Source organism: Anopheles maculipalpis, chromosome 3RL (assembly GCF_943734695.1).
Source record: "Anopheles maculipalpis chromosome 3RL, idAnoMacuDA_375_x, whole genome shotgun sequence".
NCBI lineage: Eukaryota > Metazoa > Arthropoda > Insecta > Diptera > Culicidae > Anopheles > Anopheles maculipalpis.
Window position 1 is genome coordinate 43,730,504 of NC_064872.1, and position 17,744 is coordinate 43,748,247.

The 17,744-nt window shown below is 42.4% G+C and overlaps 2 protein-coding genes across 2 annotated transcripts in view; one reads left to right on the forward strand and one right to left on the reverse strand.

Moving 5' to 3' along the window:
* Positions 1-17,744, forward strand: part of LOC126564210 (ubiquitin carboxyl-terminal hydrolase 35) — a 164,650-nt gene that overhangs the window by 108,774 nt on the left and 38,132 nt on the right. The gene's annotated exons all lie outside the window — the stretch shown is intronic.
* Positions 1-17,744, reverse strand: part of LOC126565768 (tyrosine-protein phosphatase Lar) — a 117,096-nt gene that overhangs the window by 935 nt on the left and 98,417 nt on the right. The window contains exons 15-16 of the mRNA XM_050222976.1: positions 3,397-3,536; positions 90-3,295 (exon numbers count right to left, since the gene is read on the reverse strand). Coding sequence (XP_050078933.1) covers positions 90-3,295; positions 3,397-3,536 — 3,346 coding nt within the window. The remainder of the gene's footprint in view (positions 1-89; positions 3,296-3,396; positions 3,537-17,744) is intronic.

A 17,744-nucleotide genomic window follows, 5' to 3' on the forward strand; every position in this document is an offset into this window, starting at 1 on the left:
TGTGGAAAACGCAGTACAAAAGCAAACAAAACTGTATTACCGAAAACCATAGCTCAAAGAGAAGAACAACGAAATTTTGGTACACTTACCCATCGACCAGACTGGCATTGATGTAGTCACTTCCTTCAACCCCACGAATCGGTGTCAAGCAGACACGAGAAGACTCGTACGGTAGAATGTGAACTAGACGGTTTTTGTGCTTATTGCAGGGAAGATTTGCAGTGACGAACCGTGTTGAATCAGCCTTGATGTTAGACAACTTCTTGAATTCCATCTCCATTCCGGTAATGCTTTCGCCTGCGTCTGTTTGCATCAGCTTCTGAATGTGATTGTGTAAGCTGCGAGCCGGAACCTCCGTATTGCCACAGATGACAGCCTCCAGTAGTGCGTCGTGTATGAAGATGTACTGATCCTCCGTCTGTACCATGTAGTTGCGCTGCGCCCGCAGACACGTCACGTGCCCGTATATGTCGATCGTTTTTTCGTACTTCATGCGCTCGAGCATGGAATCGATCACAATGTAGCAACCGGTGCGGCCCACTCCAGCGGAGCAGTGTACAATAATGGGTCCGGATTCGGAAGGTGTGAGCGACTTGGTGCGACGCAGGAACTGCAAGAACGGTGCCGGATGATCTGGCACACCATGATCCGGCCAGGCCGTAAACTGCAGTTGTTTGATCTCGCGCCGTTCGTTGCTACCGTTGCGGTAGATCTGGAACGTCCGGATTGAGTACGTTGCCAGTTCCTGAGTTTCCGTGATTGTCACCGTCATGGCACCGTACACCTCGGTGCCTCTAGCCGGCCAGTACATATCGCACTTGATGCGTGATCGCTCTTCCAACCGCGTCATCATGACGATCGTTGACGACTTCAGCTCCCAGCACATACGCCAAAAATCTCCGAACGTTTCCTGCAACGGGCCTTGGGTGGCAACGTAGGCATTGTGCTTCCGATACCCATCACAGTAGTTCGCGTTGATGTAATCCGACCCTGGTACACCTTCGATCGGAGGCAAGATCACACGCGAATGATCGTACGAAGTGACGTTTGCGTAACGGTTTTTCGGTTTATTCACCTCCATGTTCGAATGGTCCCAGGTAAACTGTTGCCCCGGTTCAATGCTTTCGTATTCCTGCGAAAACTTCAGATTATCATTCGCCTTCAGTCGCTCGACATGATTGGTTAGTTCGGAAATCGGTATCGGTGGGTGGCTAATCATGCCAGGAGTTTGGAAGTTTATGCGACGCATATCCACAGGGTCGGTTGGTGCAGGTCCCGCACCCAGGTCCGCTGCCATTAGTGGTCGTGTAACGGCTGCCTGGTCCGGTGCCTTGCACGGTTGTCGGCGACGACGCACGAAGTACACCACCAGGAAGCAGGCGGACAGAACCAGAGCGGCAATTATTGGTCCGACAACCCACAGCATGCCGGGTTCCTCGTTTTTGCCACGAATCAAAATTTCCGGATCTTGAGGAACGTTAGGATTCGGCCGATGTGGTGGTTCGCCTGTCGGTGCCTCTTTCATGTCCAGTGCAAGGAACTCCGAAAAGGGACTAGATGTGTATAGATGCTTCTGCGGGGTGTCAACCACGGCACGCACGAAAATACGATATCGTTTGCCCCGTTCGAGCTTTTTGTTTGTAAAATTATGATTCGTTTCACCCGAGCCTAGATGGAACGTGTAGGGAATATTGCGCTGTAAGAACATGGCCGCAATGTAGGGTGCATTAAGTCGATCTAGCTTTGGACGGGATGGAAGCAGTTCCTCAGTAAGGAACTGATCCGGTATCTTGTGCAAGTTGGCTTTGTCCTCCGGTACCACGATTAGGTAGTAGTGAGAAATAGGACCATATTCTTCAGAGGCTTGTGGTAGGATCACCTGAATCTCTTCGCCATTGACTACACCGTAAAAATCTGGCTGTACCATTGGTTGCGGAGCGGCCATTTGAGTCGTCACCGTGATTTTTGCTGGCGGTTTATAGGTGTAGTCGGTTGGTATTGCACTGACGTTCACGAAGTACGTTGTGAAGGGAGACAGCTCGCTGATGGTGTGTGACTTGACGTGACTTTTAAGGACAATTTCTTTCCTCGGTAAGATCTGCTTCTGCGATATGCCTTGCGAATCGACAAACTCTTTTACCGCATCGAACGAAATTTTGTAATTGATGGGATTCAGCCGAATTGGTGGAGCCCAGCTTAGTGTCATCGAATGCGTGCTAACATCGTGCGCACGTAGATTTAACGGAACGTCTTCAGGCTTCACCTTAACTGTTGCCTTCTCACTCAACTTGCCCAGCCCCGTTTTGTACATGGCGGCAATAGCTACCGCGTATTGGGCAAACTTTTCAAGATTGATCAGATCAGCTGACTCGGTAACACCGACCACCTTTGTTTGCCACTCGTCCAAATCCTCCACGGCGGTCATGGTGTAGAAAATTTTGTATCCCACCAATTTGCCTCTCGATGGAACCGGTTCCCACCAAACTTCTACCGTCTGCTCGGAAGTAGCAACGGCTTGCACCGAAAACGGAGCACGGCCCATGTCACGTTCCGTCGCGATTACAAGCTTTTCGCTGAACGGTCCGGCTCCTTGCTTGGTGTAAGCACGAACGCGCACTATGTACTCAGTGCTTTCGTCCAGATTTGTAAACACTGCCTTCCGGACGGTGGTATTCCGCTCCGTACCGAGACCATGGTCAATTTTCTTATGAAACTGCACATCGTACCGAGTGATTTGTCCATTTCGATGCTCCCTTGTCGGTGGATCCCATGTAATACAAACCACGTCAGGTGTTTGGAATCGGACGGCTATATTTGTCGGTGGACCAGTGGGAGAACCTTCCGGAGTTTGCAGATGTTTCACCGCTTCCTGACCGATACCGATGTGATTCATGCCAGCGACACGAAACTCGTACTCTACTCCTCGCTCTAGATCATTGATGCGCTTCACATTCAGTTGCGTACCCTGAAGAATCTCTTCATTGAGGGCTTGCTCACGAACGCCCCAACGAACGCGATATCCTCGCAGCTCACCGTAGGTTTGTCGCGGGCGTTCCCACTCTAGCTCGATCGAAACGGTTGGATCGCGTTCGAGGATCTTCAGGGTAACTGTTGGTCTAATAGGGACACCGCCTGGTGTTTTTACCGAAATTGGGGCACTGCGATCGCCGTCTCCCTTGCGCGTAAGTGCGGCTACTTGAACTGAGTACTTAGTGTCGGGCTGTAGACCCGTAACGTTGTACTCCAAACCATCCACGACATCAAACTTCATGGGTTCATTCAAAAGTCCCTTACCCTACATTGCCAAGAAGATATAGGTTGTGTTTAAGAAGATTGGCTTGATGGAACTTGACGGATTTGAGAAGAACAAAAAAAAACTGTCACACAAAGGCTTACCTCATCTTTCATTTCCTGTACATGTATGTGATAGCCGCGGATGATGCCGTTACGGTTTTTCTCCTTCGGTGGTTTCCACGTCACATAAATAGTGGTCGAATTGACCGGACTTGCTTTGACGTCTTGAGGATCTCCAGGCACTGTATGTTTGGAAACGGCAATCGAAACCGTATCACCAACAGTGACGAGGAATGAAAAGGTGTAGAAAGAAGCATTTTAGTAAAAAGAATACAGCAACGTTTCATTATGAAACAAATTTAATAAAATGGAGGGATCAAACTGAAAACACATCTACGATACATATTTGAGCAATAATCGAGGGAAAAACAAAAAAGTAAAAGGATGGAAAAAGACTGGAATAAAACAAAATATTGTTCAATTAGTAGAAAGATTGAAGACGTCTACCCCTGTAAACGATTTCCCAGACAAAATGTTGAACAGGTAACGTTGTTATTGTTAAAGCGTAGTTGTTAGGATCAGGCGTTAAAATGATAAAGTTAATAAATTTTCCAACCAGCCGTTTATAGGACGTACGAGAAGGTTTCGATTTGTTTAAAACACTATCTCAGGTAAGCTATCTCGTTTCATTTCATCATTTATCTGGCAGTAAAGAAGTGCCAGAAGCAAATGTCCGTTCAATTAAAATGCTTTCCAGCTAAAAGTAAATATTCAAAAGAATTTTGAGTGAAATATAACATCAAGGGTAAAGAAACTCCTACTCGTTCGCAAAACCTCTTTTCTTCGAACAGCACCACTACGTCCCTTGTAAATAATTCTGCTTTTCATTAGTAGAAGAATTCGTTTCGAGCAATGCGATGCTATCGTTCGATACCGAAGCAACAATTCTCAACATTTGTATCTCGCCCTGCTGACCGTTTAAAATTCCACACAAGCGCGCTACAGAATCACACGGACGGGTACGTTGAATCAGCCGAAAGCTTTGTGGTTTTCCGAGCTAAACAAACTTCCCGATCTTGTGGGGAACGTGTAAGGGGAAAAAGTGACGATATAGCGTGGATAATAGTTTTGAATGCACCCGACAGTGGTTGGAGACTTCCGTACAGTCACAACACGGGCTTCTACTTCGATCAACCTGTTGTTCTTACAACGGCTGATGATAGCGTTACGAAGAAAACAGCTTCTAGTTTGATGCAACTTTTTCTTCAAAAAATGGAGAACGAACGAAAGAAGTGTGCAAAGTTTGTATCTCTTTGGCAAACAAAAATGTCGGAACACCGCCCCGGCGCACTGGGTTAAATCTTAATTCAATCCCGTAGAGTCTAACTCAGCCATTCCAGAGCCGGAGACGGGGAAGTTTACACCTTCGGTAAGTGAGCGAATGATGAAAGTTTGAATGGAAAAGCAACGACAAACGGCTCGCAATCGACCATCGGCGAAGGTTAGTTTGCAACTAGTTAAGGTGAAAAGCGAAAAAAAAGCGCTGTGTGCGATCGTGAGCAAAACGTTGTGGGAATGGAATGGACTTTTGTACAGCAAGCATGTTGATCGAGCCGGGGCTCATACAATGAGCACAGGAAATTGTGGCGGTTGAACCGCCGTTGGGTTGGGTCTAACAGAGATTCCTGTCCTTTCCTGCACTATCGCCACTGCCCATTTCCCGCTAGTTGAGGGTAGGGCACACAGCAGAGGAAATAGAAAAGAGAGAAAATTGACTCGACTCGAAGCGTCGTAACGAGTTTAGAATGAACTGAATAATGATGTTGCTTTGGGGACGGACCATCTTTCAAGCGCTTCAGGATTGGACCACGAACAGGACGGGACAGCAGTGTGACAGCAGCAGCTCGCAGAAAGACTTGTGTACACAGTACAACCACCCAGTTTCCGATAAAAAGGCAAAAAGGGACAGTTTTCATGACAATGGCAAAGAAAGGGCGCTGCTGTATCCTGTCGTCAGTGAATAGGAAGATGACACAGCATTCGACAACCAACCAGGCACGCAGCAAACGCAACAACAGAGAGCTACGCAAAGTGCAACTGGTGGGCCACTAGTGCAAGTGCGGAAAAGTTATGCAAGCGAGCACTGATGTGAGTTTAAATGTGGATTTAATGTAACTTTTTACGAACACGTTTACGATTCTTAATGTGTCAAAATCAAATGGGATGTCATGGACGGTAGTAAAGACAAGCGTTATGGCCGCCGGAAAGGAGTGGAACTTGGTATTTGGCGCTTATTATAATTGACATCATGCCAAAGTTTTGTACTTTTTGTTTCATATCAGATATAGTTTGTATGCGCTTGAACAATGGTAAGAGTTTTTCGCCTTTTGGGAAATATTTTTAATTAGGTTGTCGAATTAAAAGATTCACGATAATTAGAATGTAGAATTAAATTTTACTCTTTAATTCCACACTAAGCATCAATTTAGAGATATTTCTATGCTTTAAACATGCTGCATTTTTATGATAATTTGTGTCTCAAATATTTCTGTACCGTATAACTGTATATCTATCTCTTAACAGAAGAATTGAGTTAATCTAGCTAGAAAGAGACTTTCATCTTTGTACTGCACCGATTGCCTAGCGCCAATTGCAATATACCAATGTTAAGCTCGCACAGACACAAAAAAGAATTGAAGCTTTCCAGATTAAATGTCAGCACAAAATGCCTGTCTTCGTTAAGGATCAAATGGACACTAAAGGCCATTCTGGTAGAATATAAATAGTTACCTTTATCGCGTACGTCGGATACAAATTAGGTATTATTGAGCTATAGAGAAGGCAAGCACGATTCTTCGGAAACCTTCAATAAAACCTGCGACCATTAAAATCTCCATCTTCCTTTATTCTTATCCCGCCGGACCGTACTGCACCGTGGTCAAGCGAATCTTAAGACGTGGAAAGTTGGCAGCGTTAGCAGTATAAAAATCTTGCATGGGCTGTCCTTCCCGCGATAAGACGATAATGGTTTGCTCATGGGCAAGGAAAGCCACTGGCGCTGCGGGTGTTAGTAGTGTCGATGTTTTGTTACTGCAAATGGGTGCTCCATTGCATCGATCCGAGTTAGTAGCACTATTCTATGGCTTTAACTACGACACGAAACTACGAAATCGAAGGAAGATTTCGATAAGATTTCCTCCCCTCAGTTATGTAAGGAGAGTACCCATTCTTTCTGCTCGTTCGAGCAAACATCGATCGAACGGCACATTTAACTTCAAACTAAGCTGTTTCACCGCATCCACATCGGCATCGGCTAAAGGGAAAAGCTAGCATGAGCATGTTCGGTGCGGTTCGGAGCCTAGGAACGGGTGAAAGAGGAAAATTCTGTCGTTGACGGTGCAGATTTTTTCTCTTCCCTTCGACTACAAAAACCCATTTAGCGAATAGCTCTCGCCAGAATTCCCACGGCAAATATGGAATTACTGCGGTTTTCGGTTATTGCAGGGACGCATTCGCATTCGACTCTAGGGCTTGCCGGCTTGGTGGTGAGCCACTGTGCCGGTTCATCTGACGGTGTAGCGGACTGAGCAGCATATTAAAACGAATGGGGAAAGAAGAAAAAAAAAACCCCCCCATCGCTATCGTGACTAAATGTGACTCACGTTGCATTTAATGCGCTTCGTTTCTCACGACGGCTTAGCTCGTGTTTCGATTTTGAAATACAAGTCGTTTCTTGCTTGCACTCACCATGCTGGTTGATCCATTTCAACAGCTTAGCATCGATGCATGGGGTTTGAAATTGTTTTCCAGATGGAAAATTTAATGTGCTGCTAACGGTACAGAAATATCGTTTCCGAAACTTTCGCAAACACGCACATTATTCCTGATATGAATGTTCTTTAAATCAGCAAACATGTGCATGCAACAAGTAAAGCTGTTTCCTCAGTTTCAGTGTATTAAAGTGGCCGTGTTTTCCATTTATTGCTTAGTTTGTAAAACAGTACATCCCAGACATTGATCGATTGTGCTTATCTGACTCGTGTTTAACAGATCATTAGGAGCTTAAAACACATGTTCCATTTTCACCTTTAACACGAACATATCATTAAGCAAAAGTTGTAAAGGACTGGCGGCTGGCTGCTGCTGCTGCGACACGAGTATTCGCGACACTTTTGCTCCGCGCCCGTAGCACATTGTCCAGAAATGTTCATACCGATCCTTCCACTATCACGATGGCTTGCAGACACGGCGGTATTCAACCGTCGTGTGAAGTAAGAGACGAAAGATAGCAATCTAGCAGAATGGTTTTAATGCTGCAACATCTTCCGGAAGTAGCAACACACAGGAATAGCACGACTCGACGTTGCTGGAGAAAAGACGAGTGAAACCAAAAGAAAGGGAAAAAAAAAACCATACCGACTGAATCTTTTTACACCCCAAGGAGAATGAGACGTTCGGTTGGCGACCAAAAAAGGGGCCTGGTATCAGTGTTCGTTTGCTAGCAGTGAATATGTTGTTAACGTGCACGATAATATGTGAAACGATCGGTTAGTGCAAAGGTTGCACCAGCCACAAGGCTAAGCGGATGGACTTGCGGATGGACAAAATTCGCCCCTTCTAGAGGGGGTGGTTTAAAAAAAAACTCCAACGCCCAGAGCGGAAGAACACGATCGTAGTTGCAAAGCACATTTTGCTAAAGTTTCCGCTGCTGTAGCACAATTTTGGGTGATTTTTGTCTCCTGGGCAGAATTTAAAGTTTAATTCTGTTTTTCGCTTTCGCGTTCTCGTACGTTTGCTGTTTCTAGCTTTTTGTGTTGCGTTAGCGCCACAAGGATCTTCGTGTCTTTCGTAGACAACGTTCTTTTTCCTGAGAAGAATCGAGAATGGTGTAAGTCTCACGGGATAAATCGTAGAACGTGTTGTTAAAGTGAAACAAATAGAAGTGGTAATTCTTTTAATGTTTTAAATATTTTACTAAAACAAACGTTACGACCTTATAACATGTACGTATCACAGCACAACTTCTGTAACCCATTCCATTAGGTATTTTGTATAATAGCTAAGAATTGATTCGAAAATACTTCTCACTCCTGTACTGTCTGTAAAAAAGTGTAGACACTTTAGTAGCAAAAAAATGTCCAGAAAATTGACTACATAATATATCAAAAATATCCCTGTAAAGATAACATAGAAAAGAGAAAGAGAAGGAGAGAGATAGAAAGACAAAAATTCCCACGGCTGCATGTGTAAGAACAAAAAACAAAATGGTATTTCGAAAAAAGAGTGCAAAATTTATATACAAAAATGAAAACCAATCCTTCGGGAACGCTTCAAATGGAGGGTAAGAGGATTATTTTTAAATGAAAATTTTCAAAAATGTCACCAATTATTTCTGCGCCCGTATAGCATCTCCAAACGAAATATTCTAATCTACAAAAAGTTCAAAATTCAAAGGTACGGGAAAAAACGGCTAAAACTATTTATCACCATGTAATCCGATAACGTACGCTGTGTTCCTCTTGAACCGAGAGTAACATAAAACGTCGATGAAAAGGAAAAAAAAAAAAATCGTTTCCGAATATTTCCGTCGCGGCCGACGCCACCACCGACCGCTGCTGCGTGTTTTAAACCAGTGCTATTGATGTTTGAGATTAAGTGTCAATTACTTGTGTGCTGCACATAAAAATGTCGTGACAGGAGCAAAATAACATAAACCGTCTTCAAACGAAAGATTCGACATTCTTTTGAGCAAGAGAAAAATTGTTATCATTCACTGTAACTTGATACTGTTGTCGCGAGGGATAAGGGACTCTGATTTAAAACTAAACGAAAGTCTACAGTCTGAGTAAACAAAAACTGGAGGAAAGTATTTTTATTCCTTTTGGCTTGTTACACTTATAAAACTTGTTATAATAACACACACACACAAAAAATGAATACATTTTTCGAGCTAAAACTTTGCTCAAACTTTCAGTTTAAAAGGAGAGTTGGTGTTGTTGAAGGAGAGATAAATTAATGTAGTACCGCTAATGAAACAATGCTTTCAAAATGTTTGCTGCTGTGTTTATGAATATATTTCACACAAATGGCAATTTACACGTAACACTGAATATAAGATACGTTTTGCAATAAATCTCCTAAACACAGATTTTCTGTGCCAGTGAATCAAAGTTTTAATCCTGTTAACGAAAGGTTAAGACACGTAGCATAAGCCAAGCAGACGCATCGTTTCACCACGGACACTTCAATCGGAAAGTGCAAACAAGCTGCAAATACGCACACACCGAGCGTCTGCCATTTGCAGGAGAAAGTAATCAATCGCACACAAACAATACGAGCTTACATCTACACAGCACGAACTGCGCTTAATGAAGCAACTGTTTGCTAAAATTGAAAGGATGTAAGACGAGAGCCTAAACTTTACTCAACGTATCTTACCGATCGAATTTAGCTGCCAAGTGTAACGGAATAATCAACACTTCCTGGAGCTTCCTAGAGGTGCCGAGTGCACCGTGGTGTGTGAGTGTGTGTGTATCGGGCTGAGCATGCTATTGGTTTAGCAAAAACGAAGGGAAGGCTCCTTAGCTTCCGGACCATCGCACCGGACATGTTCTTTCAAGTCCCAGATCACGCCAGGGTTGTGTTAAAAGATTAAAATAGCTAGAATGTGAACAATTCAAATTAAATGAAACCATCCGCCTCAAAGGACCACATCCAAGCGGCATATGCATGTGTCCGGTTCGGACGAGACGACGAGAGTTGGAGAATGGTACGAATTTAAACAGCGTGCAAAAGGCGTTCGACAGCACGGAGGCTCCGTTACGAATAGCCTCCAAGCTTCCCATATGGGAGTGCAAGGCATGCGAGAAACAAGAGTCGAACACTGCACATTCTAGTTTGCTGTGGCCATTATCGGTTCGAGGTTAGTAACTGATAGTACCAACGTCAGGCATCCGGATTCGATTGTCGTTCGGAAATTATGTATTTCTTGCCCCACAAATCGCTTCGCCCGTTTCCTTCCTGCACGCAACTGCGCAAGATCGATCCTTACACTTCTTTTCCGGCAGCTGGTACGGGAGCAACGGGTACAGTTGGAGGACTGGCAGGTACAATCGGGCGGCATTATAATATCACCGCAATAAAATCCAACCCAAGATCACGTTCCGGTTGGGTTTCCGGTTGGGTCGGGGCAGCCAGAATTCATAATCGGCAAACGGAAATAGGCTGCTGGGGAATTGATCGGCACTACGATGCGTCTCGGAAGATAGTGTGCAACCGTCAAGTCAGGACGCACACGCACTGTGCATGACATGGTTAGTTGTAAGTAATTATATGATTTTATTATCAGTTTAACACATTGCACCGTACACTGATGCACGCACCGGGAAGAAGTCTTCCCTATTGTGTCCGATGTCCAATGATGGCAAACCGTTCTGCATAACAAAAACGGGCGTAACAAAAGAGAGTGAGTGGATACAGTGGATCATCTCGCCAGAGCCTTTTAAACTAACGAACCAATTCTCGGTTACGGCTGCCGGCTGCCCTGAGCTAATGAAGCTATTTAGATGCCTGTTACAGCTTTTCATCTCACTGCGACGACATCCACTGACACTGTAAACAGTAGAACCGAGTGAGCTGCTCCTTGTGCGAGGTGGCCACACAGCACTGATGACCACACAAGCACCGAAAGTTATCCCAAGGGAGGAAAGTAACGCAAATCCAGTACGTTCGGTGGCAAACGCGTGGTAATTAAAAAAAGTGCAAACTTATGTTTGATTTATTGTTGCTCGTGTGCCATTTGCATATTTGAAGTGTTTAAGTAATTGATTAGAAATGCAAATGGATACTGATGCACACAAAACACACACACACACACACATGCAATGATTTAATCGATTTGGTAGCAATTCCACCAGTTGGGATAATTAAATTCACAGCACAGCAAGATGAGCGCCAAACATGCGAAAGGGCTTTAATGAGTTTGGAGCATTAGTGGAGCTTTAAGAGTAATTACATTAGAATGTTACATTGATTGTTAGGAAAGCACATAAGGGATGCATGATAACATTCTTTACCCCAACTTGGTTGCTCATTTCTTAGATAGTTGGTGAAAACTTTGCATGCGGAACAATACTCGATCAGATTACATGTAACGTTTTCTGTAGGCACTACTTTCCACCATGTTGCGACCTCCAGAGATGAGGGTTTTTTTCCATAGAAATCAACCTTCGTGCTGAGCTAAAAGAGCTGTAAAGCGTAGCACGGGTTTGTAAGAATGAGCCCGGCGACGCAATCTTTGTGTGTTGTATAAGGCGTGACCTGATTTTCATAGTAAACAATCATCGCTACTCTCGCTGGGTTAAGACTGTGTTCAGTGTGTCCGCAAAACGTAGTGATGGTAGGGCAGAGCATTGCTCTATCCCTAATGGCAAACGGAAAGCTGCACAACGCCACCGAGTCATACGTATTCCTGTGAGTGTGGGGGTTGATTATGCGGAGCACCGAGGAACCGGATTAAGTTTAACGCTTTTCTCCGCAATCGCGCTTCATTGCGGGTAATCTTTTGTGCTTTGGTACGACTTCTTGGACCATGCTAGCAGGTAGCTTCCTCCAACACTGTACTTAGACAAGGCCTCATTATTGAAATCTTTTTGCCGCTGCAACCCACTTGCAAGAATGCAAAACGAAATGCTAGTAGGGACAGCTTCTGTGTGCGGTCTTTGTCCAATGGAATGCGGTAAATCTGACGTCGTCGTGCGTCGGGGAAAGTGTGCTGTAACGGTGCCTATGAGATTTTTGGTATTTCAGTAGATATTGCATTCAACAAAGTGTTCGCTGCTGCTCTGCTAACATTCAGCATCAGCGAGCGAGACCTTGCGGACGAGAAAGTTAGTCCTGGGCAATTTTTGTAAAAGTTTGGCAGTAGCTGTGCCGTAGTGAAACGAAAATAGGTATAAAAATGCTATGAATGAGACGCTTTGTTCGTTTCGTGTTCGTCAAACATCGAAACATTGAAGTTTTGATAAGGATTTTCAACAAAAACTTCATCCAACTAGCGGCATATGAGTGAAAACAAGTGTTTCATTAGCGATAAACAAATGAATTGATTTATCGGGTTGGTTTTAGGGCAACTTCGCTTTAAATTGAGCTCCATTTTGTACGGGCAAGATAATGTTATTAAAAACAAAAATAAAATAAATACTTTTCTTCACACACCTTGTGCTTGAAGGTAAAAAGCCAAAAGAATAAATAATGACCGTAGCGCAGCATGTGTAACAACAGGGGAACACCGAACAGGAAGGTGTGTCGCATGCGGTTTGTTTCAGATTTTGTGAGTTTTTTTTTTCCTTTTCAACGAACATCGGTACGAACCAAACGCGTAAAAGAGGCCAAAAGTGAAAATCACATAAATTTAGGCGTCACCAACCAGATGGTACTCACTCTTAACTACTGCTTTTGATACGATTTGGCCCGTCGTTTAAATTGATATCGTGATTTATGGTCGGTACACGTAAATATACCCACACCAGTCCGCATGCCGTCGCCCGGTGCAGTTGCAGTTGCCGCGCGACACACCCATGAGCCAACCGCGGCGCCGTAGTCGGATGCCCGGTGGGTCATTTTTGAGTATAATTTATTTTTTACAGTTGTTGCAGAATATTTGCGTTGCCCAAAGCGCATATGAAGGGAAAAAGCGTTTTTTTTTTGTTGCAGACCACACGCGCGTGTATAAGCGGGGGCATAATTTTTTTTTTATTAATTTTTGTTGTTGTAGTTGTGTTTTTCAATATTGCATTTTGGGGAGTTTGGCACCGTTCGCACATGTGGTTGCGCATTACCCGAGGTTGTAATACGCAACACACAAACCAAGGAGCCGATCGTAATTTAATCGATGACAAAAGCCAACCACGAGCAGTTGGCAGCATTTTTGGTGGGGAAAAAAAAAATGCACAAAGACAGTGCGGTGCAGGAGATTTAAATTGAGTTACGTGATTTTTATTCAAATATCCAACCGCCCCGGGAACCCAAAAAAGCCGGATGCGTTTATCAGTGGATTTACCAAATTTTGCATAATCGATACGGTGATCCGTTTGCAGAAGGAAATGCCGGGTGTAGTGGTGTGTGGTAGAGTAGTGGTAACCACACCAAGGTATGCGATCAAGATGCAAACATTAAAGTGCATCGATGGAATGTTGGTGAGGGCGAATTCGTGGCAACATTTTCGTGTTGTAATTTTTTTTTTATCAGCACGATGAAACACATTTTGCAGGACATAAACATGTCCGAGAGATATTTGCCGTGATTGGTAGGCGGCCAGGTTGGGCGACATCGATCGATCGGATGGTTTTTCCGGTTTTCCACAACGCGGTGGCCGTACGGGCAGCAGCGCAATGCAACGGGCAACGGGCGTGAGATGGTTTTTGCCATCATCCGGTCGGGAGGCAAAGGATGAAAAATGTAATTATCGGCCAAGTATTTGTTTTGTTATCGGCGCAGCAGAGAGCGACGGGTGTTTGTTAGTTTTCAATCAGGTGTATCAACGATGTAAGCGAATATTCGTTTGTTCATACGTTCGTTCGTTCGTTGGTAACAGCCGGTTCCGGTTTATCAGCGCGTTCAATGAAATGAAAATGAAAAGTAAAGAAAGCACAGACAGAGGAAAATACTGCAGGTTAATGCTGTTTCGAGCTCGCATAAGAATGCTGTGCTATTCAGAATTCAGAAACACAGAAATAATGTGTATTTGTACGTGTGCATTTGGAGTAAAATATTTTCGAACAATATTTAGCAACATAACATTACACGTTGCAAACTGCTGTTAAGCAACATTTGCTACGCTGTGAATCATCATCGATGAGGCACAATATGAGCAATATTATTACTGTAAACAAATATAATTTATACAAAATGGCCTGCCGAGGCTATCAAACCCAATGGAATGGGTAATGCCTGTAACAATAGTGTGCAGATATTACAGATATGTGGCATGTGTCTATAAAAACGGGGTCATTTTTTGTGACATCATATGCACAGTTACACCTTTATTTAATCTAATCTCATGCCTGTCAATAAAGTGACACTAAAGATCCATCCATTGAGTTTCATAGCCTCTTTGGCTCAAGTTCAAGATTATTTTGTCAAATAAAAGCATTGTTAAAAACAAGAAAAAGGGTTCAAAAATAGATACTAAACCAACATGGTAGAATAAATAAGTAAAAAACTGATCAAAATTTACATCCAAAATCTTTAAATTTCTTCTGCACACCTGTTTTGATCATATGATTTAAATGAATGCACTCGTGTAGCCTTTATAATACGGAAAGAATTTTTTTGGTCCAGCATTTTTTCTAAAAATTGGACTTTCATCTGCACTGAATGTGTGAATTTGTGGGAAAATAATTACATCCCTATGCTAAGCATACAGCTTAACCAAATGTTGTTATTCGAGCCTGTTCGGCATCAGAATGTTTGAAAACTTTTCCATTTACGAATGGAATGTCTTAAAAATGTGCTTCGTTATTAATATTTGAATGTAGGAATTGAACGATGTGTTAATAAATATGTTAAGTAGTGTTGAAAGGAAATTTTGTATGAATAAATACAATAAATACAAAAATTATAATAAACTTAAAATTGCATGTCATTCTGAATATAATTTGCATGACTTTTTAAATCAAATTAATATGAAATTACACACTACCGTTGATGCGCAACACGATTTTGGAAACTTGTTTCTATTTGTTACTTTACACTCTGTGCTTAATTTTTTCACACTTAACTCATCTTTGCGGTGAGTTGACAAAAAAGTAGTCACATTCCACGTAAGGTATGTAACCAGAGCGCTAAGAGTTAGAAGAGGAAACCTGATAGTCATTGTTTTGGGTTCACTTCTATCATCAGAAGAAGGAGACAATCCTTGTGAATGTCGGACCATATCAGAAAAAAGCAACGCTCAATAGCCGCTTTTTTTTTATTCTCGAATTTAAAAATCTGTTCCTTTCCGACGAAGTTTTCCATTAGCTCTTGTTTATGGTGTATAGCTTGCCCAACAGGTGCTACATGAAGAGAGAAAGCTCGACGGCGTTGGGGTCGGTAACGTTTTAATTTAACCGGCGATTGACTATTGTAGTAGAGGCACTAGATTTTAATTACAGTTTGTGTGCTTCCTGTCGATGTTTTTATGATCAAGCTTTTTTGTGTCTTTTCGTAACTTTGCTGGTGCAGATTGCTAGTAGAAGAGATACTTTGTTTTTACATTGCTTTCGACGGCTAGAGATGGCCAGTTTGCTATTGAAAGTTGTTTTTTGAACGAATAATTTATGGTAGACAGTAATGTAATCGATGTGATTCACACTTACCTTAGCGTATTGAAAATAGTATACAGTTTAACAATTTTTTAATTTTAGTGTTAATTCAACTCTAAATATTATGTAAAAATCTAGAATGTAATCATTTTAAAATGGCGGTAAAACGTTGCCATTTTTTATCCAGTTGTTTAGAATTTTCACTGGTTTAATAATTGCTTAAATTATCGCTCTTTTATTTGATTTCATAATGTAAAAAAGCGATAAGAATTACATTTGCAGCTACAGCTGTTTTCGCAAAAGCATAAATTGCATTTTATAAAGAACATTAAAATGCCTTAAAAGGATAATACGGCACTGGACCGTAATAATCAATTGTAAATAAAATAAAAAGGCCTTAAAAATAGAGTAACCCTCCCACATGATGATATTATTACTTCCATAGGGAAAAATTCTCGCCTTAAAGTAGTCCACATTTACGGATTGTAAGATTGTAGAAAATTGAGCGATAAGCAAACGAAAATCTGCTCGAATTTGATGTGGCATCGACTGGAATTACGATGCATTCATATCAATCCGTTAAAGGATAACAGTAATCGCACACGTGGGAACAGAGAGTGGACCAGCAGGTTAATCAATAGCTTTCAAGTGTATAAAGTGCTCAACTACTGATGCCCAATTTATTATCGTGCTTATAGCATCCCTACCCACCTGCCGGTTGGCAGATGCTGAACGGGAAAGGGTCACAAACTCTCAACTTCATTAACTAAATGGGTATGATTCCATCTTCCGTAATCCACTTAATTTATACGGATGGCGAATAGAGGGATCAGGTACAGACACCTCAGCTAGTTTCTTCCGGTAATTTTGAGCGACCGAGAGCCGACCGAATGCTGACCAACATGTACGCCAATCGCACTCCAATATCAACATCATTGCCGCCTCGGTAGCCTTGCCGGTTTGTGGCGTTGTAGATTTTGGGGGATTTTAGAATAAACGGTTACAGCCAGGTGTACGGGACGATAAATATCTTCGTCTTCGGTCTCCGCACGCAACGGCTTTCGGCTGGGATATGTAGGCAATAAAGTGTCCGGTGCCTGGGATGCGAGATTAAGGCGCAGGAGACCGTCGGCTTTGCTGACCGATGTGTGCTCGTCGAGATAATATCTTTCACCGGAGCTGCTACATCGGATTGGCGGCAAAATGGACGACGTGAGTGCGTTGAGTGTGTATTAATCACTTTTGATTAATTACGTTTTATGGCTTTTGGGTTTCGTGTTTTTGTGTCTCCAGGCCAGTAGATGAGTGCGGTGACAGTTTCTAAGGGCATCCGTTTTGTTGTGGCCACTTTCGAGCTGAGTTAGTTTCTTGTGTCACTAAGGTTACACACGCGTCTTCATAACATTCTCTGGACGAAATGTAATAGACACTGACAGACATGTCTTCTGAGAGTTGATCCGTAGCTCATATAATTTTATCACATCAAGTCAATCAATCTATCGTAAATGTACATGTATATGAGAAGCTGGCGAAAATTATCAACACATTTTCTTTTGTTTGTAACGTTCAAATACCCACTGTTTCATAATTTAATTAAATATACCCCACAGTCATATATATTTTATATTTTTTCTTTAATAATTGTTAGTTTGATAAATTGAGCAACAAAATGCCAAAAGACCATATTCCACTGAAAAGAGGCATAACAAATGGATCAAATAAAACTTCTGCATAAAATTTCAATTGAAGCATAAATTTGGGAAAAAAAACTTTACTGAATGGTCGTATTTTAGCGCGTAGTTCCAAAAATTCAAAACAGTTATTTTACAACCATTAGAAAATACTTCACGGGGGAAGAGAAAACACGTGTTGAGACGCGAAATTACAAATACAATATGATTGCAATAAAAAAACAAAAACAAAAAACTTCAACTTAAAGAAAGTGGACTCAAAAATTATGATGAAAGTTTCTACTGAACGAAAGAGAGAAAAAAAAAACTTGTGCTTGAAAAAATACAAATGCACGGCAAAATTCAAATAGCTAAGAAAGGAATATCAAGAAAACGTACTAGAACAGATGAAACTAAGAGGTGTACACATTCACGTAGACAGCACATTATGGCGATAAGTCTATCATTAGAAAAC